Genomic DNA, 24,355 nt, shown 5'->3' with positions numbered 1-24,355 from the left:
AGAAAATAATCGCCATACAAAAAGCAAGCCCTCACACTGCTCCGTTGACAGAAAAATAACAATACAGATGACGCTAAAGGACAAGACAAATGTCACATTTTTATTTTTTTGTGCAAACTTCTGAGTTTTGTTCTCTACTTAATGTAAAATGTAAAAATCTATGCTAATCTTATATTGCCATAATCATAATTGAACTGACCGGAAAATCATGTTTCCTTTTTTTTTTTTTTTTTTTTTTTTAAAACAGAACACAGTAATTCCAAAATTTAGAAAACCATGTCAGGATTGCATTTGTTTTTCACAATTTTATCCCACTAGGATTTTTTTTTCACATTTTTCAATACTTTGTATGATAAAATTGGTCAGAGTTATTAAAAACTACAGCTTGTCCTGCAAAATAAAAACAAGCCCTCATACAGCTAGGTTGATGGGAGAAAAAAATGTATGGGTCTTGAAGCAAAGTAAGAAATGCAAACGTAAATACGAAAACCGTCTGCGGAGGCAAGGGGTTACTCGTGTCTGTATTGCTTTCGGTTCTGTTTCTTTTTCCCATGCCGAGTTTGTACAAGACCCTAATAAATCTATATCTCCAAGCAGTGTTACTAAACCCTTTATTTCGGGAGAAGTTTTTCATGACTTGCCTTATATTCAGGGGGGCTTATGGTGTTGAGCACAACTGTATCACATACTGGGTGGCTTGTCGATTACTTGTTATAATACTCATGTACCGAGCTGTTTAATGCTTTCATGGCTCCTCTCCGGCAAGCCATGCCTGTGTGCTCATGAAGCCATTAACCAGCCCAAGGTGTGCCCTTCATTTAAAGACACTGTAAAGGGGTTCCTTTCTATTTGTTGTTTTATTTTCTATGCTGCTGTTTCCATTGCCGTGGAGGATAGTATACTTTAAGAGCTAAGCCTTCGAAAGAGGCATCTAACAGTAGGTCGTTTCTTCCTTGCTTTGTGGTAAGGGAGCAGGCTTCTTGGTTTGCAGAAATCATGAAAACCTACAATTAATCACACATAATCAACCAAAATACTGTACCCCATAATGGGATGCTTTGTCCGTGTATATACCTAGCTGTGATTTGGCGCATGTCCACGTGTTAATTCATATCTGATCGTTTGCTTGCCTGCTTACACAGCACCGTTAGTATGTCTTGTGCAATAAGCAGTTGGTAGCCCCGTGTGTGCAAGTAATCACTCTCTGCGAAAGGACTCTGGAAACTATGAGAACATGTCCAAATCAACCAGCAATACCATGTCTTGAATTTGGGAGACAACACTGTGAATGTGCTCTTAGGAGAAAAAATATTTCAGAAATATCAGTGAAGTCCTACTATTGGATAACCGAAAATAAGGCATGAAGTAAAAGGGTTTTATATCAGAGATGGCTTTATGATCAAGGTAATATTTTTTAATGTGCGCTAAATGGCTTACTTGTATTGTCGTTCTCTCTTTGTATTATATAGATACTAAAATGTTAACAGGGGCGTCCGCTCCATCCAGTGGCACCATGAGATCTGCTGGTGACGTAATTCATAGTCATGATAGGCCGCACAGTGTCGTCTTCCAAAATCAATTCACTGTTCCCTATAAATGGCATACTGTGTATGAAGTGTATTACAGATTGTCGGGAATGTCCCACTTCAGCACAAAGAACCATGTTCTTGGTTAACTGAAAAGAAGAATTCTCACAGAGAGCATTGTTCCCAGAGACCCACAGGAAAGTGGTTAATGACCCTAGCGGATGATATCTCTGGAAGTGCGCAGCTTCATTTTGTTCTGTTTTAACAGATGACCTTCCAAAACCGAAATCCGCTGAAGTGCTTCCGAAAGGGTCAATCCCAGAGTACAGTGCTGCTGAGGAGAAGGAGGAGAGCAGACGCTGGCGTATGTTCAGGATTGGAGAGCAGGATCATAGAGTGGACATGTCAGCCATCGAGCCTTACAAGAAAGTCATTAGCCATGGAGGTAAATCTGGACAATGGTCTGAGTGTGGCACCTGGCACTCTGTGTAATGAAGTGCCAATGTTTCAAAATCAATACCCGATGTTCGCTGCTATGAGGACAATGTTAATAGTACATATTTGTAGAGCTCTATTACATGGAGAGATGGAGGATGTCTACAATAACCACCTCTATGCACCGGTACATAAAACAGACCAAGAGCTATCTATCTCCTGACAGAACGAGACAGTTTCCATCTTTGAGTTTTGCATTTGGGCTCTTCATGGACTTCAGTGGGGCTTTCTCAAGTTGGTGAAATGAGAGAGAACATCTAGTAGTCTTCCTCGCAGCACTATAAGCGTGACCTGAATGTACAGATCAATCCTTTTAGTCACTACACCAACATCAGAGCAACTCTAGCTCTGTGGATAGGAGTCTACAAATAGCTGTGGGTTATTTATATTTCCTCTTGACCTGCAAAGAGGCCACAGCGCATACATTCCAAGGAGGGGTCAAGAGAATAGATACTACTACTTTCCCTCAAGGCAGACCTGTCAGAGATGAGCTGATCAATCTGCAGAGGATCGAATTTGAGTCAAATTTCCTAAAATTAGCAAATCCTCCCCAAATACGAACATTTTGAGATTCAGCTCACAATAGAAAAAAACTTGTCCAGCACCATTTCATACACTGCTGAGACATAATAGAACAGGCTAATGTAGTTTTAACAAGATTTAAAAGTTGGTGGCGCAAATTGTCAACGTTATTGTCAATACCTGCTGCGATACCAACAACCCTCCACCTCGGTTTGTAAAAACAAACAATAAATATATATACACACACAAGGTGTGTATGGGTATGCGCTGGTACCCATACACACCTTGTGTGTGTATATAATGTAGTTTTAAGTTGTTGCGCAGGCCTCCCCATAATACCCTGCAGCTATGACACCTTACAGATATCTTTTTACAATGGTGGCCAGTACCGAGGCAATTATAGATCAGCGGTTTCCAGTGGAGCACAGTTTGTGCAGCAGAGTCATTTTCTATCTCCAGAGTCATCAGATAAGTCCCTCTCTAATGAAGAGTTTAAGTTCCTATGGTCAGCGGAGTTCTCTCACACTGTCGGGTTCTCTCTCTTATGAAATCCTGGTAAAAAGATGGTTGGGTGGCACTCGGTGCCCAGTAACACTTCATTATTTGAAGACGTTTTAAAACATGGATGCAGGGGGAGTGGGTCACCATGTGGATGACAGCTGTTTCACGCACAGACTACATTTCAACGGGTCCAGACTCTTCAAGTAAAGGAAGAGTTTTACTGGACACAGAGTGCCTGCCATTCATTCTTTACCAGGATTTCTTAAGACTCTGCTTGTCTGGGTATTGCACCTGTCTTCCTGGAAGCTAATCAGCTGCACTCAATCCCTGTGCTTCCACAAACGTATTGTCGCTTTGAATAGAACCGGCGTTTTCTCTTTTTGTGCATTCTCTCTGATCAGTGGGGTTCTTGAGTTCTCTCTACAAGAGTTAGAGCAAGAACCCCACTGATCATAAGTAGAGTGTAAGCTCTTATGACTAGTGGGATTCTCTCTTGTAGAGTGTAAGATCTTGTGATCAGTGGGGTTTTCTCTCTCTTTTTAGAACTTACAGTTGTGGCCAAAAGTATTGACACCCCTGCAATTCTGTCAGTTTCTTCCTGAAAATGATTGCAAACACAAATTCTTTGGTATTATTATCTTCATTTAATTTGTCTTAAATGAAAAAACACAAAAAGAATTGTCCTAAAGCCAAATTGGATATAATTCCACACCAAACATAAAAAAAGGGGTGGACAAAAGTATTGGCACTGTTCGAAAAATCATGTGATGCTTCTCTAATTTGTGTAATTAACAGCACCTGTAACTTACCTGTGGCGCCTAACAGGTGTTGGCAATAACTAAATCACACTTGCAGCCAGTTGACATGGATTAAAGTTGACTCAACCTCTGTCCTGTGTGCTTGTGTGTACCACATTGAGCATGGAGAATAGAAAGAAAACCAAAGAACTGTCTGAGGACTTGAGAAACCACATTGTAAGGAAGCATGAGCAATCTCAAGGCTACAAGTCCATCTCCAAAGACCTGAATATTCCTGTGTCTACCGTGCACAGTGTCATCAAGAAGTTTAAAGCCCATGGCACTGTGGCTAACCTCCCTATATGTGGAAAATTGACAAGAGATTTCAACGCAAGATTGTGCGGATGTTGGATAAAGAACCTCGACTAACATCCAAACAAGTTCAAGCTGCCCTGTAGTCCGAGGATACAACAGTGTCAACCCTTACTATCCGTCGGCATCTGAATGAAAAGGGACTGTATGGTAGGAGACCCAGGAAGACCCCACTTCTTACCCCGAGACACAAAAAAGCCAGGCTGGAGTTTGCCAAAACTTACCTGAAAAAGGCTAAAACGTTTTGGAAGAGTGTTCTCTGGTCAAATGAGAAAAAAGTAGAGCTTTTTGGGCAAAGGCATCAACATAGAGTTTACATGAGAAAAAAAGAGGCATTCAAAGAAAAGAACACGGTCCCTACAGTCAAACATGGCGGAGGTTCCCTGATGTTTTGGGGTTGCCTTGCTGCCTCTGGTAGTACATTGCCCAGTCACGTAGTATATTGCCCAGTCACGTAGTATATTGCCCAGTCACGTAGTATATTGCCCAGTCACGTAGTATATTGCCCAGTCACGTAGTATATTGCCCAGTCACGTAGTATATTGCCCAGTCACGTAGTATATTGCCCAGTCACGTAGTATATTGCCTAGCCACGTAGTATATTGCCTAGCCACGTAGTAAATTGCCCAGTCACGTAGTATATTGCCTAGCCACGTAGTATATTGCCTAGCCACGTAGTATATTGTCCAGGCACGTAGTATATTGCCCAGCGACGTAGTATATTGCCCAGCGACTTAGTATATTGCCCAGCGACTTAGTATATTGTTCAGCGCCGTAGTATATTGCCCAGTGACGTAGTATACAGCACAGAGCCACGTAGTATATTGGCCAGTCACGTAGTATATTGCCTAGCCAGGTTTGTCACAGGTTAAAAAATAAACATATACTCACCTTTCCGAGGGCCCCTTGTAGTCCACGGCAGCTTCCGGTCCCAGGGTTGGTCTGAGCGCAGGACCTGTGATGACGTCGCGGTCACTTGACCGTGTAGCGGTCACATGACCGTGACGTCACATCAGGTCCTTTCCGCGCAGGCGCGCAGGACTTGTGATGACGTCGCGGTCACATGACCGTGACGTCATGGCAGGTCCTTCTGCCATACCATCTTTGCCACTGCAACGGAAGATGGCGGGCGGCGCGTGCGGCTCAGGGGTCTACAGAGGGTGAGTATAGCAGTTTTTTTTTTAATTATTATTTTTAACATTACATTTTGTACTATTGATGCCGCATAGGCAGCGTCAATATTACAAAGTGGGGGAGACACAGGGTTAATAGCGGCGGTAACGGAGTGCGTTACCCGCAGCATAACGCGGTCCGTTACCGCCGGCATTATCCCTGTGTGAGCGGTGAGCGGAGGGGTGTATGCGGGCGCCGGGCAGTGAGTGCGGGGAGTAAGGAGCGGCCATCTTTTTCCGGACTGTGCGCGTCGCTGATTGGTCGCGGCAGCCATGACAGGCAGCTGGCGAGACCAATCAGCGAACTAATAACCGCGACAGACAGACAGAAGGACAGACGGAAGTACCCTTAGACAATTATATAGTAGATTACCGCTAAATTAATTTTGCTGAAACCCATGACTGTACCTGAGAAAGCGGGATCTGCCCCTATCACTGGGCAGGAAGCCAAGAGAACACAATAAAGAGGCAACTCCCAGTAGAGGCAACTCCCAGAGCACTTCACCTGACGAAGCTGCGGTTAGCAGCGATACGCGTGGGGCCTCCCCCACACCGCTTGGATCCCGGGATCATTTTCTCCCATTGCTGACTGCTGACGGCCGACGGCCCACACCACGCACTGGACGACCTACTGGGTGACTTACCTTCTGCCCCCCTTCTCTTCCCTGTCTACCTTGTGCCATATACTTTCATCTTCTTGGCACCTCTATTTTGGTGAGGCGGTTTTGTTTCTTTTTGCCACTCCTCTTTTTTTGGCTTATTGGGGCCGTACTGGTGGCCTATTATTTCTAACAGTTTAAGGGTATTTTATTTTTACCTTATGGTTGTCTGGGGACGCCCAGACTTGCTATATTTACTCATATCTACATTGCCATCTGTTGGTCATTTAATTAGGGGGCATACCATGCCTATATATACATAGCATGCATGGCTTTTCACCCTCCACACTGTAGGTTTTCCTCACATAATGCATAAAATTTAAAGAGCATATTGGTGGTGTATTTTTTTGCCTCTGTTATTTACCATCTGCATTTGGGCCGTCTTCTTATTTAACATCTACTATGGGACCGGTAGTGTGTTTGTTGTTCTTTTAATATGTTTTTATCCTTGTGCACTTGTCTCTATGTAAAATAAATTATTGTTATATATTTTTCTATTTAGATTGTATTTTCTTTGGGTGTGCGCTCCGTTTGCATGGCTTCTTTTCTTGTTTTTTCGTACAATTATCCCTTTAGCCTTGCAGTGAGCGGCACCCCTCATTATTACGTATCTGGTATGCAGTAATACAATTGCCCAAGTGTGGTGCTCCCTGGCCCCCCCAATTCTACAACCACCACCAACCATAAGCTACAGAGGGAATAAATAGGGGTGCTGTCATGGGTTTCATGAAATCAAATTGCCGGTATGTAATTATCATTTTCCCCCTCACCCATGGCCGCACCTGAGAGACAATGACCAAAGAACCCTTTGATAGGTGTAAGATCTTACACCTGAGGAGAGATCCCAAGAATATACTAGTTCAACAGATAGTGCTTCAGGAAGGAGGATTGTGAAAGTTTTTAGGTATCATTCAATCAAGATATTGTCTCAAAAAAGCACCAACCAGAGTATAAGAACTACTACTGGTTACAACAACTTTTTTTTTTTCCCCAGAGAGTCTATATTTATGGACTTCACTATATGTATGGTTGGTTATCTTCCTTGGATTCAAATAAATATTCTGTACTTGTTAAATAACCTAACCAACAAGTGAAGTATATAGGAACTGGTACTAAGACTTAAAGGGAATCTGTCACCCCAAAAATCGAAGATGAGCTAAGGCACCGCATCAGGGCCTTATCTACAGCATTCTGTAATGCTGTAGATAAGCCCCTGATGTAACCTGAAAGGTAAGAAAAACAGGTTATACTCACCCACTTCCCGCTGTGGTCCGGTACGATGGGCGTCGCGGTGTGGGTCCGGCGCCTCCTATCTTCATACGATGACGTCCTCTTCTTGTCTTCCTGCCACAGCTCCGGCAAAGGTCAAAGAGGCCCAACGCCTGCGCACTGCAGTATTTTGCTCTGCCCTCAACAGGGCAGACAAAGTACGCCGGAGCCGCAGCAGGAAGACAAGAGGAGGAAGTCATCATATGAAGATAGGAGGCGCCGGACCGCGACGCCCATTGGACGATTGTCATTGCCAATCTGCTATGAGCGTCGTCCTGTGGCATAGGAAATGAGCATTTCTGCTGGAGCCCTGCTAAGTGTAGCACAAGCAATCAGAAGATCGCTGCTTCAAGTCTCCTAAGGAGACTATTAAAGCAACTAAAAAGTGTAAATAGTTTTTAAAAATATATAAATTCAAATTGCCCCTTTTGCCTCATTCAAAATAAAATGATAAAAAAACACATATTTGAGATCGCTGCGTTCAGAAACGCCCAATCAAAATATAAAAATAATTAATTTTATCAGTAAATGGTGTAATAAGACAAAAATTTAAACTTTTTTTGGGGGCGCCACAACATTACCATAAAATGCAATAACAGGCGATTTAAAAGATCGTATCAACACCAAAATGGTATCAATAAAAACAACTCAGCGCGCAAGCCTTCAGCCAGCATCAGATCCCAAAAAATGTAGACGCTACTGGTCTTGGAAAATGGCACCAGTATTTTTTTTTCATTAACTTTTGATTTTTTTTTTCACCACTTAAATAAAAAAGAACCTATACATGTTTTGGTATCTGCAAACTCTTAATGACCTGGAGAATCATGGCAGGTCAGTTTTAGCATTTATTGAATATGGTAAAGAAAAAAGGCAGTTATGGAATCGCACTTTTTTGCAAAATCACCGCACTTGCAATTTTTTTTCCCGTTTTCCAGTACATTATATGGTAAAATCAATGGTGCCATTCAAAAGTACAACTCGCCCAGCAAAAAATAAGCCTTCACATGGCCATATTGACATAAAAATAGAAAAGTTATGGCTCTGGGAAGAAGGGGAGCGAAAAAAAATGGAAAATTGCCCGGAGGTGAAGGGATAACAAATCTTCTTTTCTTTCTTTTTTTTTTTTTGTGTGTGTGTTCCTTAGGGTGTAAGTTAAGTCATAACATAACATAACTGGATTTTAATACAATCCAACGATTAAGATTGTTAGTTGAAGACCGTTCAATGCCAAATTGATTAGTTTTTGAGATTTTTTGAGCAAAGAGACTAAGCCAAGTGATAACTATCACCTCTGAATTTGCACCACTCCCCTCCCATCCGTGAGGTAGCGACTCGATCAGAAAGAGATATAGACCTCATATGGTATTAATCAAAAGCTCAGATGGTCTTGAACCAAGGTATTAGAGCCACGTCCCCTCAACCATGTACCTTTAATGACGTATCATTCTGCTCTTAAGTAATAATCAGAATGGTCTTACCTCTGTGTGAAGGCATTCGCCTTAACTAGCAAAAACATGTTCCTCCTTCGCCACAGGAGTCTAACAGGTAAGGGGACATTTTAACTCCTTCATTGATTCCTCCCCTTATAGGTTTATTGCAGAGTTAGATTTATCGCTCCTAAAGCGCATTGAATATTTAAAGGGAACCTGTCACCCCCAAAATTGAAGGTGAGCTAAGCCCACCAGCATCAGGGGCTTATCTACAGCATTCTGGAATGCTGTAGATAAGCCCCCGATGTATCCTGAAAGATGAGAAAAAGAGTTTAGATTATACTCACCCAGGGGCGGTCCCTCTGCTGTCCGGGTCCGATGGGTGTCGCGGTCCTGTTCGAGGCCTCCCATCTTCTTACGATGATGTCCTCTTCTTGCATTCATGCTGTGGCTCCGGTGCAGGCATACTTTGTCTGCCCTGTTGAGGGCAGAGCAAAGTACTGCAGTGCGCAGGCGCCGGGAAAGGTCAGAGAGGCCCAGCACCCACGCACTGCAGTACTTTGCTCTGCCCTCAACAGGGCAGACAAAGTACGCCTGCGCAGGAGCCGCGGTGTGAATGCAAGAAGAGGACGTCATCGTAAGAAGAAGGGAGGCATCGGACGGCGACACCCATCGGACTCTGACCGCAGCGGGACCGTCATTGGGTGAATATAATTTCCAATTACTACATTTTCCGAATATTTTCACCAGATCCGGTTAACCATGCCTGTCGTGAAACTCCAATTAGTTGGCTATACTGGGATATTGATGGTTTATCAGCCCCATACTGGCGAGTCCAGCTTGCACCTCCATTAGGAGGGCAGACCGGTATAGTGCCGCCCGACTTGTCACAATCAAATTCATCTTACCACTCCAAAGCAGGAGAGTGGATTGTGGCATTGATAATTTAATCACTTTGCATCCACAAGGCTCTTTTGTGACTCCAACAAGAGTTCCTAACTGGACTTTCGGTGGGTTTAATCAGCTTAGCGCAGCCATGTCCATCTTGCACTTCCAACTAGGAGGGTAAACTGAGATGTAGATTTTTATCAACGTAAATTAAGAGTCCATGTTATGACATCAGACTGGAAGGATGAACTGGATTTACACTTGTTTTCTTTAGCTTAGCCATGCCCAAGCTGCAAATCCCACTAAAAGTATAACCTGGAACCTAAATAATTAACCAACTTAAATGCCCACCATTCCAAATTATAACTCCAGACCCTGAAGATTAACTGGACTTACAATAATGTCATTTGGCTTATCACAACCATGACCAACTCCAACTAGAAGAATAACTGGGACATAGAAATGTGGCTTAGATACGTCAGCCCGTCCACACGGGATTTAAAATAGTTTCATTCTGATTAGTGCAACAATTTACACCTCCTACCAAGAGGACAAACTGGGATCAAATATTAAATGCGGACCAGTTGTATATGTTATTCAAGTATGCAATATTGACTGGAAATCTGTTGGACTCACCAGCTATCCTCAGGATTGTATTTTATTAACTGAAGGCCCCATCAAGTCAAGCTGTAAGGCAGAGGCAGCCGAAGAAAACCCTAGACCTGAGCTGGCAGGTTTTTTCAACAACTACAAAGTGGCCAGAAAACTTTCAGGCAGGCAACACATGAGTCATAAGACCAGACATGAGGTGGGATGGCAAACCTGAATCATGAGGCCATACCCGTAGTATCCAGCCCAACACACAAGACATGAGGCAGCCGGTCCAACATACAAAACACAAGGCGAGATACTACTGAGATTCGAACACGGGATCTGTTAACAAGACAGACGCTTTAACGTAGCCACAGAACCTAAATAAGAAACACCAGGCTGTAAGACATGCTGGAATCACAAAACCATAGGACTACTGAAACACAAGGCCCCAAGTCAAACATAGGTAGGTACTGAAGCATTAACCCTTTAATGACTTGTGACGTTCCGTGGCCATCATAGGTCACCTTTCTCTCTTTGGTGCAGGCTCCAGCGATGAGCCCTCACCTTTTCCAACACGTCAGCTGATCTAATCAGCTGACATATGCCCCTAACAGCCGCGAGTGGAGTCGCGATTCACCCGCAGCTGTTAACTAGTTAAATGCGTCTGTCAATCTCTGACAACAGCATTTAACTCGCCCTAACCGGATGTGTGTCTTAATGCCACCTGTGTTACATGACCGCGGGTCGCCGATGGGTTGGCATGACAACTTGGCATCTGCAGGAAACCCCTGTGTTTGTCATTGCAGAACTGCTATGAACGCCGCTGGTGGCCGGCACTTATAGCAGATGAACATTTTAGCTACACATAGAAGGGCTGAAGTCCTGCTGTGTGTAGCACAAGCAATCGGATGACCGCAAATTCTAGTCTCCAATGGAGACTATTGACGCTAGTAAAAAGTGTTACAAATTTATATAAAAGTTCAAATCAACCCACTTTTGCCCCATTCAAAATAAAACAATTTAGAAAAAATAAAAAATACACATTTCATATCGCCGCATTCAGACTCGCCCAATCTATCAGTAAACGGCTTAGCGAGGGAAAAAAAATCAAATGCCAGAATTACGGTTTTTTTTGGTCGCTGTAACATTGCAATAATAACAGGTGATCAAAACATCGTATTTATCCCAAAATGGTGTCAATAAAAACGACAGCTTGGCACGCAAAAAATAAGCCTTGCACCCAGCCCCAGATCCAGAAAAGGGGAGACGATCAGGTCTCGGAAAATGGCACTTTTTTTTTTTTTAACCAACTTTTTGGATTTTTTTTCAACACTTAAATAGAAAAGAACCTATACATGTTTGGTGTCTACGATCTCCTAATAACCTGGAGAATCATAATGGCAGGTCAGTTTTAGCATTTGGCGAACATGGTAAAAAAAAAAATGTGGAATTGCACCGCATTTAGATTTTTTTCCCCATTTTCCAGTACGATATGGTAAAGGCAATGGAGGTGTTCAAAAGTATAACTCGTCCCGCAAAAAAACAAGCAAGGATATATTCACGGAAATATAGCAAAGTTATGGCTCTGGGAAGAAGGGAAGCAAAAAATGGAAATGCAAAAACGGAATTGCCCCTGGTCTTTAAGGGATTAAATGTTGATTCTCCCAAACTGATGTTAGCATTTCAGCATCCAACTGGGCCCCTGTACTCACTGCCATTCTTATTAGAGGATGCTATAGGCCATGCTGTGGTGTTCTATGATTCTCGGCTGCTCCAGGCTCCTATATCCAAAGGACAAGAAACCACATTGAAGGAGGAAGAGGGAGTTACCTTTTATTTTGTGCTCTTGGTTTCCTGTCCAGTGACCGGAGCATGTACCACTCTCAGGTGCTGTCATGAGTGGTCAGAAAAATATTTGTACAGAGCATCCAGAGCTGCCACTAAACTGCATATTATCTGCATCCTACAGTCAAGAGATTATCTGCTTTCATGTAATCCCACAAAGATACAGGTTTTATACAAGTGTTCTGCTGACAGACAATTCACAACCTACGGGCACCTGTTTTCTGCTGACAGATTTATAGGACAGCATGGTGGACTTTTAAACGAGTTGTCCGAAAGTAAAAACTGACAGCAGCAATTGTTTTAAATTTTAAAAAAAAGCACAAACTAAAAAACACAAAAGCGAATTCACCTGGTGGACTTGCAGCATTCATATCCTGGGATGTTCGTATAGACTGGCGGGTTTGAATATTATTAGTTATTACTATTGATATTGTCTTTCTTGGTTGGTCTGTTAAAAAGTTTTCATCTTGGATGACATATTTGTAAATAAAAGTGACATATCACCGATAACTCTCATGATCTGTGGTTCAGATTTGGCTTTGGTTGATGAGGTTCAGAAATGTCAGTCCGCACAAACTACAGCACCTGACAATGACCTGAAAAATCCAACATGGCAAATTAACTTTTCGACACGTATGCCATAGATTGCATCTGTTATTATTTGTGTCAGAAAAACGTGCAGATGATCGGTTTTTGTCCATCCTAGATGTAAGCTCCAGTGATCTTACGAAGGAGAGATGATATGGGCTCTCAAACATAAGGGGTCTCTCTTTACTGGAATGAATTACCTTTTGGCATTTTAACAATCTGCCAGGTGACTATGTTCAGAAATCTTACTTTCTATTTGTAAAATATTCGAAAAATATAAACCAGTTACAGTGGGGTAAAAAGTATTAACTCAGCCACCAATTGTACAAGTTCTCCCACTTAAAAAGATGAGAGAGGCCTGTAATTGACATCATAGGTAGACCACAACTATGAGAGTCAAAATGAGAAAACAAATCCAGAAAATCACCTTGTCTGATTTGGCAAGATTTATTTTGCAAATTATGGTGGAAAATAAGTACCGTATTTGGTCATTAACAAAAGTTCATCTCAATATTTTGGTATATATCCTTTGTTGGCAATGACAGTGGCCAAACGTTTTCTGTAAGTCTTCACAAGGTTGGCACACACTGTTGGTGGTATGTTGGCCCATTCTTTCATGCTGATCTCCTCTATAGCATTGATGTTTTGGGCCTGTTGCTGGGCAACACGGACTTTCAACTCCCTCCAAAGGTTTTCTATGGGATTGAGATCTGGAGATTGGCTAGGCCACTCCAGGACCTTCATATGCTTCTTACGAAGCCACTCCTTCGTTGCCCTGGCGGTGTGCTTGGGATCATTATCGTGCTGAAAGACCCATCCACGTTTCATCTTCAATGCCCTTGATGATGGAAGCAGGTTTGCACTCAAAATCTCAAGATAGACGGCCCCATTCATTCTTTCATGTACATGGATCAATCGTCCTGGTCCCTTTTCAGAGAAATGGCCCAAAGCATGAATTTGCCAGCCCCATGCTTCACAGTAGGTATGGTGTTCTTTGGATGCAACTCAGCATTCTGTCTCTTCCAAACACGACGAGTTTTGTTTCTACTAAACAGTTCTACTTTGGTTTCATCAGACCATATGACATTCTCCCAATACCCTTCTGGATAATCCAAATGCTCTCTAGCAAACTTCAGACGGGCCCGGACATGTACTGGCTTAAGCAGGGGGACACCTCTGGCACTGCATGATCGGAGTCCCTGGCAGCGTAGTGTGTTACTGATGGTAGCCATTGTTATGGTGGTCTCAGCTCTATGCAGGCCATTCACTAGGTCCCCTCCCCCCCCCAATCCCCCCCGTGTGGTTCTGGGATTTTTGCTCACTGTTCTTGTGATCATTTTGACCCCACGGGGTGAGATCTTGCGTGGAGCCCCAGATCAAGGGAGATTCAGTGGTCTTGTATGTCTTCCATTTTCTTATTATGGCTCCCACAGTTGATTTCATCACACCAAGCTGATTGCCTATTGCTGATTCAGTCTTCCCAGCCTGGTGCAGGGCCACAATTTTGTTTCTGGTGTCCTTCGACAGCTCTTTGGTCTTCACCATAGTGGAGTTTGGAGTATGACTGTTTGAGGTTGTGCACAGGTGTCTTTTATACTGATAACAAGCTCAGAGGTTCCATTACTACAGGTAATGAGTGGAGGACAGACGAGCCTCTTAAAGAAGTTGTTGCAGGTCTGTGAGAGCCAGAAATCTTGCATGTTTTTTAGGTGACCAAATACTTATTTTCCACCATAATTTGCAAATGTTTTCTCATTTTGACTCTCATAGTTGTGATCTACCTATGATGTCAATTACAGGCCTCTCTCATCTTTTTAAGTGGGAGAACTTGCACAATTGGTGGCTGATTAAATACTTTTTTCCCCACTGTATATACTTTGCATTTTTGTGGGAAATTTTTGTCCAACCTGTTCCATTGTGTTTTTAGGTTACTATGGTGATGGCTTGAACGCCATTATTGTATTTGCTGTATGTTTTATGCCAGACAGCAGTCAACCGAACTATCGATATCTAATGGACAATCTCTTCAAGTAAGTGTTGCTGTGTGGGGTAACGTGGATGGGGTGTGTGAATGATTTCTCCCTGCACCGCTACCTGGCCATGCTGCAGTTTGTGCATTGTAGGAACACAACATTAGGGTAAAGGCCCACGTGGCGGAGTGTGTCTTCTGACGTATAGCGTACGTGCAAAGATCTTGTTATAATCTGTGACTCCACAGAGGTTCTGCTGCATTGTCAGGGTCCCAGGACACCAAATCCAGGAATACTAGGATGTTATCCACATTCACTTCTCAGACGCACACATACAGCAGTGATACATTCTGGCTTCTGTCTAATGATTTCCAGCATTGTAAGACCTGTGCACGCTGTTTTGGCAGGTACGTCATTGGCACTTTGGAAATGCTAGTTGCAGAGAACTACATGATTGTTTATTTAAATGGAGCCACAACCAGAAGAAAAATGCCAAGTCTTGGCTGGCTGCGGAGATGCTATCAGCAAATCGATAGGCGGTAAGACTGATTTACAATTATTTCCTCCTTTATTTTTTTTGAGAATTTCAGCTGTTCAAATCCTAAGTGTTTTCTAGTTGTTTTTCACAGTCATCTCTGCTTAAAATGTTTTCCTTGCTACACTTTGTGTTTAAGCTACCGTATATACTCGAGTATATGCCGAGATTTTCAGCCCTTTTCTTACGCTGAAAGTGCCCCTCTCGGCTTATACTAGAGTCATTGTCCCAGGGGGGGGGGGTGTTTGTGACATACTCACGTGCTCCTGGTGTGGTCCCTGCATCTCCGATGGTCTCCGGGCGCTGACAGCTTCTTCCAGCATTGAGCGGTCACATGGTACCGCTCATTACAGTAATGAATATGGACGCGACTCCACTCCCATAGGGGTGGAGCCGCATATTCATTATTGTACTGAGCGGTACCGGTGACCACTCAATGCTGGAAAGACGCTATCAGGGAAGCTGCCAGGGACTGCGCCGGGAGCAGGTGAGTATAATGGGGAGGGTGAGTAGCATTGTGCGATATTCACCTTTCCTCGTTCCACCGCCGGGCTCCGTCTTCTGCGTCCTCTGCTGTGACGCTCGGGTCAGAGGGCGCGATGATGTGGTTAGTGCGCGCCCTCTGCCTGAACGTCAGTGCGGAGGACAGGAAGACTGAGCCCGGCAGTGGAACGAGGACAGGTGAATATTGCAAGTGCCAGGGGCCTGAGCGAAGAGAATGGAGTATGTCGGGGTTTTTTTTTTTAAGTTTTTTTTTTTTTTAATCGCAGCAACAGCATATGGGGAAATATCTCTATGGAGCATCTATTGGGGCCATAATCAACATTTGTGCAGCATTATATGGGGCAAATATCTCTATGGAGCCTCTTATGGGGCCCTTATTAACCTTTGTGCAGCGTTATATGGGGCATATTTTTAATATGGAGCATCTTATGGGGCCCATCATAAACTTTATGGAGCATTATATGGGGCGTATTTTGTATGGAGCATGTTATGGAGCCCATCATGAACTGTATGGACCATTATATGGGGCTCCTGATTCAATAAGGATATTCAAAAACACTTAACCTACTGATATCTCAATTAATTTTACTTTTATTGGTACCTATTTTTATTTTTGAAATTTACGGGTAGCTGCTGCATTTTCCACCCTAGGCTTATACTCGAGTCATTAAGTTTTCCCAGTTTTTTGTGGCAAAATTAGGGGTCTTCTTATACTCGGGTCGGCTTATACTCGAGTATATACGGTATATTGGCATGGACACACAGGAGCGGCACAGGAACCAATGATACAGGCATAAAGATCTTTACTGTCTGCATTATTTCCTCCAGAGGGGACAAAATGACTGTACCATAGCCTAAAACAAAATTGCACTATGTAAAGTTGGTTGATCATGCACACTACGGCTCCGAACAACACTACTGTACATGCAAGCGCTCCGGAATTGTCAAAAAAAAGTTGTAGAACGACCTCTTTTATGCCTTTCCTCTGTATATGATCCGCTCCACTGTGGCTTAAGCAGAAAACAAACACTATGTAATCCCCATTCCTTCCAATGGCTAGTGATCACATATACATTTGGAGATTCACACCTGTCCATTTTCAGGAATCCTGGTGGTCCAGCTGGGTATTTGACAGTGTAACATCATCCCATGAGTTAACTGTAATAGCCAGGCTATAAGGTATTTGATAGACATCCATAGAAACATAGTCAGGTGTCAGTAGCACATTTCTATATGTATCAGCCCCCTGACTCCGAGGACCTCCCCAGCCCATCAAAGTCATGTAAATCTGAGATGTGATTATTTTTTTTTTTTTTATAACGTGATGTTCTTTTTTTGAAGGCTACGGAAAAATCTGAAGTCTCTCATCATTGTCCATCCTTCCTGGTTTATCAGAACATTGCTCGCTATTACCAAGCCATTCATCAGGTACATCCGATTGATCCGTTCTATACAAGAAATTTATAAGCTTTTCATCTCATGTATCCTCACTATTTCTTTTGCTTTTTGTTTCTCCATTCTTTAGCTCGAAATTCAGTCAGAAGATTAAGTATGTCTTTAGCCTGGTAGAACTAGCCGAGCTTATTCCTATGGAGTATGTCGTCATACCAGACTGCATAAAAGAGTATGTTACATTTATGTTTCTAGACTAATATTGAGCAAAATGTTTTCATTTATTAGTAGTGATCCCCTTTGGCTCACCGGTTATTGCAAGAATATAACACGCAGCAATCCATGATGGCAACAGGTCTTCAGAGAATGCTGGAAGTTATAAAGTTGCAGGAACAGTAGGGCAACACGTTTTAATGATATGTATTATTTGGTCTCTATGTAGAATATTTCTATTATCTAAATGCATCATATTAAAATGTCAGCTGACTCGTGCCACCCAAACCATGAACCATGGGCATCGGGAATCAGACGCTGGCTCCGTCACTGCAGCTGTGCATACATTTCTCTGAAATGCGGAGGCATTTTAGATTAAAAAAAAAATAAAAAATTGCTTAGAAGAGCTGGCCAGGGACTATGTGTCTCAGATGACTAGTCGAAAACTGGTCCCTCGCGGTCCCCCAGACTGACAGGGGTGTGTGTCTCCCTGCCCCTGTGAGACCTGTCTGTTATGGGGAGAAAGGCAGAGAAAGCAGCCAGGGACCTGCATCGGACTAGTCATCCAAAGCACAATCCCAAGCTGGCTTTTAATAGTAAGCTTTCTCTTACATGCTTCAAGCAGACATAGCTAATGGCTCCACCAGTGTCTGATTCCGGTGATTGCAGTGATAGTTCTGACTCCACCTAATGCCTTTTTATAGTATTCTCTAGTGAAATAGTTTGGATTGGAGAACCTCATTACTTATGGATATTACACCTAAACCGATGATGGCCTATGTCAAGGAATCTTTCTTGTGACCGTGACTAGTCAGTAGATCGTTGTCCCCACACACCAGCTGCTTGTAGGATATCTTCTCCATGTTTCCACATAAGAACGTGTGGGTCACGTGTTCTCTCCGTGACACCTCATGGTGTCCTGCAGATGCCCCATCACTCTCTGATTGATGTGCTTCCTGCACTTCTTGCTCCATATAGACAGCACTCTAGAGACAGTAGGGGACATGTCCTTATACCATGAGCTGTAGAAAATATGGAAGCGTGTAGCTTTATGGTTTGCATTAGTGTGCCGATTTCTCTTAACTAAATACTCCTGTCATATCCGTTATCTAGCCGTTGTTTCTGTTTACTGAATTCCAACTCTCTCCTACTAAGGTATGACGACGCAAAAAGTAAAAAGAAACACAAAAGGTATCTGCACACCTTCTGTGGGTTGCACTGAGACAAGTCCATCTGCTCTGCACAAACTAACCCTTCCCTTCTTGGTCAGCTTGGAGAATACCATATTGCACTAGGAAATACAAACATGCACCCTATACGTAGTCTTACTTTGTACATAATCATGGGATAAAAATATAAGGGCAGACAAGATGGACATCGTGGTCTTTTTCTGCCATCCAACTTCTATACGATTCCATTAAATCAACGTCTGTTCTTCTGTTCACTAATAGTCCCAGTATCTAATTGGTTTGATGTCTCTATGTACATATATCCGCATGCTGTTGAGTGATACCGAGGTATATATGGCATGGTATGATTGTTTGTGGGCACACATGATAACAAGGTATATAACCAGTGCAATGTTTGTATTTGCCGTGCTGTGGTGTTCAGGCTAACCAGTACGCCAAAGCGGAGTCTGCTCCCCTCTCTCCCAGCTTCCATGTGGCCGGCAGGGACACGGGCACTTCCCAATCTGCATTATGTGCCCCTGCCTGTCATTGACATGCTGTTACCAAATTCCCACAGCTTGCATGAGTCCATTCTATTAATGAAATATTGGTGCATCATTTAATTAGAAGCACAATCAATCCCAGTTATTTTACATAAACCACACATCTCAAATGCTTTCAAGATAATTTCATCTTCTTTTCATTTACTCACCATTGTCTTTCTATGAATTTGTATAAACATTCAATGACTATTGAACAGTGGTGCCTTTTATCTACGTATGATAATCTCTGCAGAACACCATCGCCACAAGGGGCAGCACAGCTTATTTTTACAGGTTCATTAAAGGGTCTCTCCGGGAATAGAAAAAATAACTAAAGGAAATGTCCTGATAAATAAATTCCCGATTACTATTAAATGGTAAATCTCAATTTTTTTTGTCCTTGTTACAATGACCGAAACCTGTCCTAGAATGGTGAGCCCCCCACTGCACATGCTAACGTGCCCCTCTGCTTCTGGGACAGGTTTCTGTTGGGGTAATAAGACAGCAGCCATTTTAGTTCTATAGTGATTATCTCCCTTGACAAAATGAGCGTGATTTGTTAATAAAATGTATTTGGGATTTTTTTTTTTATAATGTTATTTTCTTTAGTTATTTTTTTGCTATTACCAGAGAACCCCTTTAAAATCTGACTTCAATATGCACCTCCTTAGCGGTAGAAATGTGCCACATGCAGGGGGAGATGGGTATTTATTGATGATGGCTACTTTTTAAGATCAATTGTATAAATTAATAATTAAAAAATGTTTTACAAAAGGTAATGTGTCACGAGAAAATGACCTTTTGTTTAAATCGAGATTTTATGTGAAATGCAATTTTTTTTTTATCGATATCATGAAATGTATTACAAATTCAGTTTCGCAATGTTCAGACTGCCATTTGAAGCTTTTTAGGAAATGTTCTCATGGAGGATTTTTTTATTTTTTTTTTATTATTATTTTTTTTTAGTGGATTGTCTCCAAAATCCTCTTCAAAAACGTTTGGAAAACTTCTATTTCATTTCTATGGAAAATCCACTTCGTTGTTCACGTGATTTTTTTTTGTTGTTCTAAATAGGTTTTGAAAAATGCCTAGTGGAAAAAAATTAAGTGCATGTCACTTTGAAGTGGATTCTGTTGGAAACTGCTCTAAACTATGCAGTGTCCGCTCAGAAAAAAAAAATAATCCAAATCCTACAAAACCACTTCAGGGAAAGTAAAAATAAGAAAATCTCCTAAAACCTCCCTATGCGCACAAGTCATCTTTAAGACTCCAGCGCAGCTGTGAAGGTTTTTCCTAGGCAAAGCCGCTTCAGTAAAAAGCCTTTGCTGCTACGGCCTGTTATGGAGTGTGATCAGTTGGGGTGGAAATGCTCAAACGTTATCTTGAATAAGCCTTTAGGGTATGTGCACACGTTGCGGATTTTGCTGCGGATCCGCAGCGTTTCTGCAGCTGCGGGTCCGCAGCAGTTTCCCATGAGTGTACAGTTCAATGTAAACCTATGGGGAACCGAAAACACTGTGCACATGCTGCAGAAAAAAACGCGCAGGAAAGCAGCAGTTTACAATCCGCAGCATGTCACTTCTTTGTGCAGAATCACGGCGATTCTGCACACATGGGAATGCATTGATCCGCTTACTTCCCGCATGGGGCTATGCCCACCATGCGGGAAGTAAGCGGATCATGTGCGGATGGTACCCGGGGTGGAGGAGAGGAGACTCTCCTCCAGGCCCTGGGAACCATATTTGTGTAAAAAAAAAAAAAGAATTAAAATAAAAAATGATATACTCACCTCTCAGCGCTGCACGCGGCCATCCGGTCGCAGGGTTGCTATGCGAGCAGGACCTGCAATGACGTCGCGGTCACATGACCGTTACGTCACGAAGGTCCTTCTCGCGTAGCATCTTTGGAACCGGACCGCCGCGTGCAGGAGATCGGGACGTCGGAGGGCGAGTATAACCATTTTTTTAATTATTATTTTTAACATTACTATTGATGCTGCATATGCAGCATCAATAGTAAAACAAGTGCAGGACTAAACCCGCAGCGGAAACCGCAAGACAAACCGCGATAAATCTGCAGGGATAACCGCAGCGGTTTTGCCCTGCAGATTTATCAAATCTGCTGCGGGAGAACCCGCAGAGGACCCTTCTTACGTGTGCACATAGCCTTACAGGAACACCCGTTTTACGATATTTGAGTTTAAACAGGCTGATAATATCCCAACAAAAGTGCAAAACACTCATTCGTCAGGTGAAATGGTTTTTAAGCTTGGCAGCTCATGATCCTGTGTAATAGGGCAATGACAGTCTGGGCACACAGAGCGATGCATTACTGGTCATTCTGTACGAGTAGGAAATGTGGCCTGTCTGCCTGCAAGGTGTGTGCTGTAAATTCGCCCTCAATGGGTTCCCTTTCTTGTTGAAGACATGGTTGTAAATTCACCATTGTAAAAAAGTAAGTCCAGAAATTGCTGACAACCCCTTTAAAACGTACCTGCACTTTTGAAGTTTTAATCTGTGGGGGTTTGAGACCGTAGATGATTACTAAATCGGATGGGCAGAAGCGGCCAGCAGAGACTTTTGCTCAGGAGTAAAGAGGCTGTGTAGAAAGTCTTCAGTCTCAGAGGAGAGCAGCTTCCAGCTGAGGACTGTTTTGGCAAATAACTTAGACTGAGTCCTTTTACATTTTCTTTTTAAGCAAATAACAAACTTTAATTTCTTAATTTTCTACTTTATTATTCAGTGTCGATAAAGAACTTAACAAGAAGACAGAAGACCAAGCTAATGTGCAATAAGATTGTAGATGACGTCCTATGAACCGGTAGAACGTCCATCAAGATGGGGACACGTGTCCGTTACTCCTGTTTGCAGTATACTGTTGTCAAAGTTTTCCTGCTCTGAAACGTGCCTTTCAGATGTGACTATGGGTTTTCTTTGAAAAGTAATCTTGGATCCTTATTCATACTGTTACAAATATACAAAGGCACTGGACGTGTTGCAATATATTGACTGTTAACCCATTGCTGGTGCCCTACCTTTGACTAGTTAATGTATGTGATAGTGACAGTGAAAGTGTGCACACCACATGGTTATACCAGCGATGAAGCCGATTGTGAAGTAGACACCACAAGTCATTGTTGTAGAAGTTGGTTTTAGGCCACTGAGTAAGTGTTCAGATGTTGCCGTTTGGGTGGTTAGATGCACTATTGCTATAATGGTTTTTGTCATATTTGGCTCATATGATACATCTCTTGGTGATGTACATTGCATGTCCAGTGAGTTATATTAGAGGACTCATACCTTGTGCTTTGTCAGTGAGAACACTGAATGTTGACCTAAGGAAGAGCTTTGACGCATAGAAAGTGTTATGGGTTTCATGTGCAAAGAGTATAACTTGTGAGTTTCCCTGGTTAGTGCCTGACCTAGTGTCAGCCTAGGTAAGAGATTACCCCATTGTTTAGTAGCTTGCATTTCAATTACGGTAGTTGCTGCATTATTTTAAGCATATCAAAGATCTGCTTTCCTATTTTTTGTTTTCTATTGTCAACTTTTGTAGGAGTAAATTGGGCAGTAAATGAACACACCCAAAGTTCTTACAAGTCCAAGTGAATCAGTCTTCCACATACCTCCTCACTGAACATGTAGTAATATGGATACCACAATTGTCCCTTCCAGCACATAGGACATTGCGGGTGGTCTGGAGCCTTACATCATATGCCCATTACTTGGGTTTGAGACTGAAGGCTCCGACATGCCCCGGTGTTTAGGCATATAGTGGCAGGAGTCGCTCATAGGATCTTATTGAGGAAAAAAAATTGTACTGTATAGTTTTTGTTTTGTTTTTTTTCTGTGGCCCTCTCTCCATAAGAAAATACCATAAATGCTATATGGTAGCCCATCCCGACAGGTGAAAAGGAGACTGTTTTGGGTGAAAGAAGTCTATTTAACAACACTGTGCATGCGCTAGTTTCCCATGTGCTACGCAGTGCTCTTCAGTGGAGGCTGCTTGTGGACGGGTTTGATCACATGCCCTTACATTAGCTACCATGTTTAGGACCAGTGAGTCCATAGTGGGACTGAGCTGCTGAGAACAGTATAGGAGTAAGTGGTACATTCTCCACTTACATCACCTCGGTAAAGATAATAAGAAAGTGGTCACCCTCTTTGCCATATACACTGGGAGCTTTCCCCAGAATATACAGTGAACATATTGGTCAGACGCAGCGAGCCTTACATACACACACGGCTGTGAGGGATTTTGAGTTGTCCATTGCTTACTGCAGACACAGACCGGTTGACAGCAAATTAGCGCTCATTGACCAACCTGCGGATGGACTACTGTGGTCTGCTGACAATCCTAGTGCACTGGTATCTGTATTATTGGAGAGCGTTCATTGTGAAGTGGAAGGATTCCAAAAATTGCAATAGAAGAAATTCATCTAGTCATGTTACCGCTTTAATATTTTTCCTTTTTTTCTTTATCAATGCCTATATTTTCTCATACATTGCGAGTATAACTAGTTGTTGTTCTGTCATCTTTGTTCCTAGATCCTATAGTATTTATGGTGCCATGAAAACTGCCCTTTTGGTTTTCTTCAGGTAATTTTTTAGCAATAGTCTTATTTAGCCACGTGACTTTTGAACATTGTAAAAATATGGAAGCTTATGAAAAAAAATTGTTTACGAACCGCGTACACACACGCAATTTATTAACGTTAAAGCCATTGTATATGTGTTACTGAATGTAATGTGCAGTGATGACGGACATTGACTGCTATAGGGTATAGCTGAAGACTGTACTTGACATCTACTCCCATCACATTGCTTTATTAAAGTTTGGGCCAGGTGGCATAGTAGCAGATAGCATTTTAACCCCTTCATGACCCAGCCTATTTTGGCCTTAATGACCTTGCCGTTTTTTGCAATTCTGACCAGTGTCCCTTTATGAGGTAATAACTCAGGAACGCTTCAACGGATCCTAGCGGTTCTGAGATTGTTTTTTTCGTGACATATTGGGCTTCATGTTAGAGGTAAATTTAGGTCAATAATTTCTGCGTTTATTTGTGAAAAAAATGGAAATTTGGTGAACATTTTGAAAATTTTGCAATTTTCAAATTTTGAATTTTTATTCTGTTAAATCAGAGAGTTATGTGACACAAAATAGTTAATAAATAACATTTCCCACATGTCTACTTTACATCAGCACAATTTTGGAACCAAAATTTTTTTTTGCTAGGAAGTTATAAAGGTTAAAATTTGACCAGTGATTTCTCATTTTTACAACAAAATTTACAAAATCATTTTTTTTAGGGACCACCTCACATTTGAAGTCAGTTTGAGGGGTCTATATGGCTGAAAATACCCAAAAGTGACACCATTCTAAAAACTACACCCCTCAAGGTGCTTAAAACCACATTCAAGAAGTTTATTAAC

At 42.3% G+C, this 24,355-nt stretch overlaps 1 protein-coding gene across 2 annotated transcripts in view; it reads left to right on the top strand.

Annotated features, from left to right (window-relative positions):
- Positions 1-24,107, top strand: part of BNIP2 (BCL2 interacting protein 2) — a 61,676-nt gene extending 37,569 nt beyond the window's left edge. The window contains exons 5-11 of one of the 2 annotated variants that reach the window (XM_077263928.1): positions 1,795-1,971; positions 14,526-14,628; positions 14,976-15,107; positions 16,949-17,035; positions 17,133-17,231; positions 18,368-18,403; positions 21,666-24,107. In XM_077263928.1, the coding sequence (XP_077120043.1) occupies positions 1,795-1,971; positions 14,526-14,628; positions 14,976-15,107; positions 16,949-17,035; positions 17,133-17,231; positions 18,368-18,403; positions 21,666-21,717 (686 nt within the window). In that variant the 3' untranslated portion in view covers positions 21,718-24,107. The remainder of the gene's footprint in view (positions 1-1,794; positions 1,972-14,525; positions 14,629-14,975; positions 15,108-16,948; positions 17,036-17,132; positions 17,232-18,367; positions 18,404-21,665) is intronic. The other variant, XM_077263929.1, reaches the window with a different exon arrangement.
- Positions 24,108-24,355: the final 248 nt, after the last annotated feature.

Source organism: Ranitomeya variabilis, chromosome 5, assembly GCF_051348905.1.
Source record: "Ranitomeya variabilis isolate aRanVar5 chromosome 5, aRanVar5.hap1, whole genome shotgun sequence".
In the NCBI taxonomy this organism is placed as follows: Eukaryota; Metazoa; Chordata; class Amphibia; order Anura; family Dendrobatidae; genus Ranitomeya; species Ranitomeya variabilis.
This window is presented reverse-complemented; position numbering and strand designations above follow the sequence as displayed.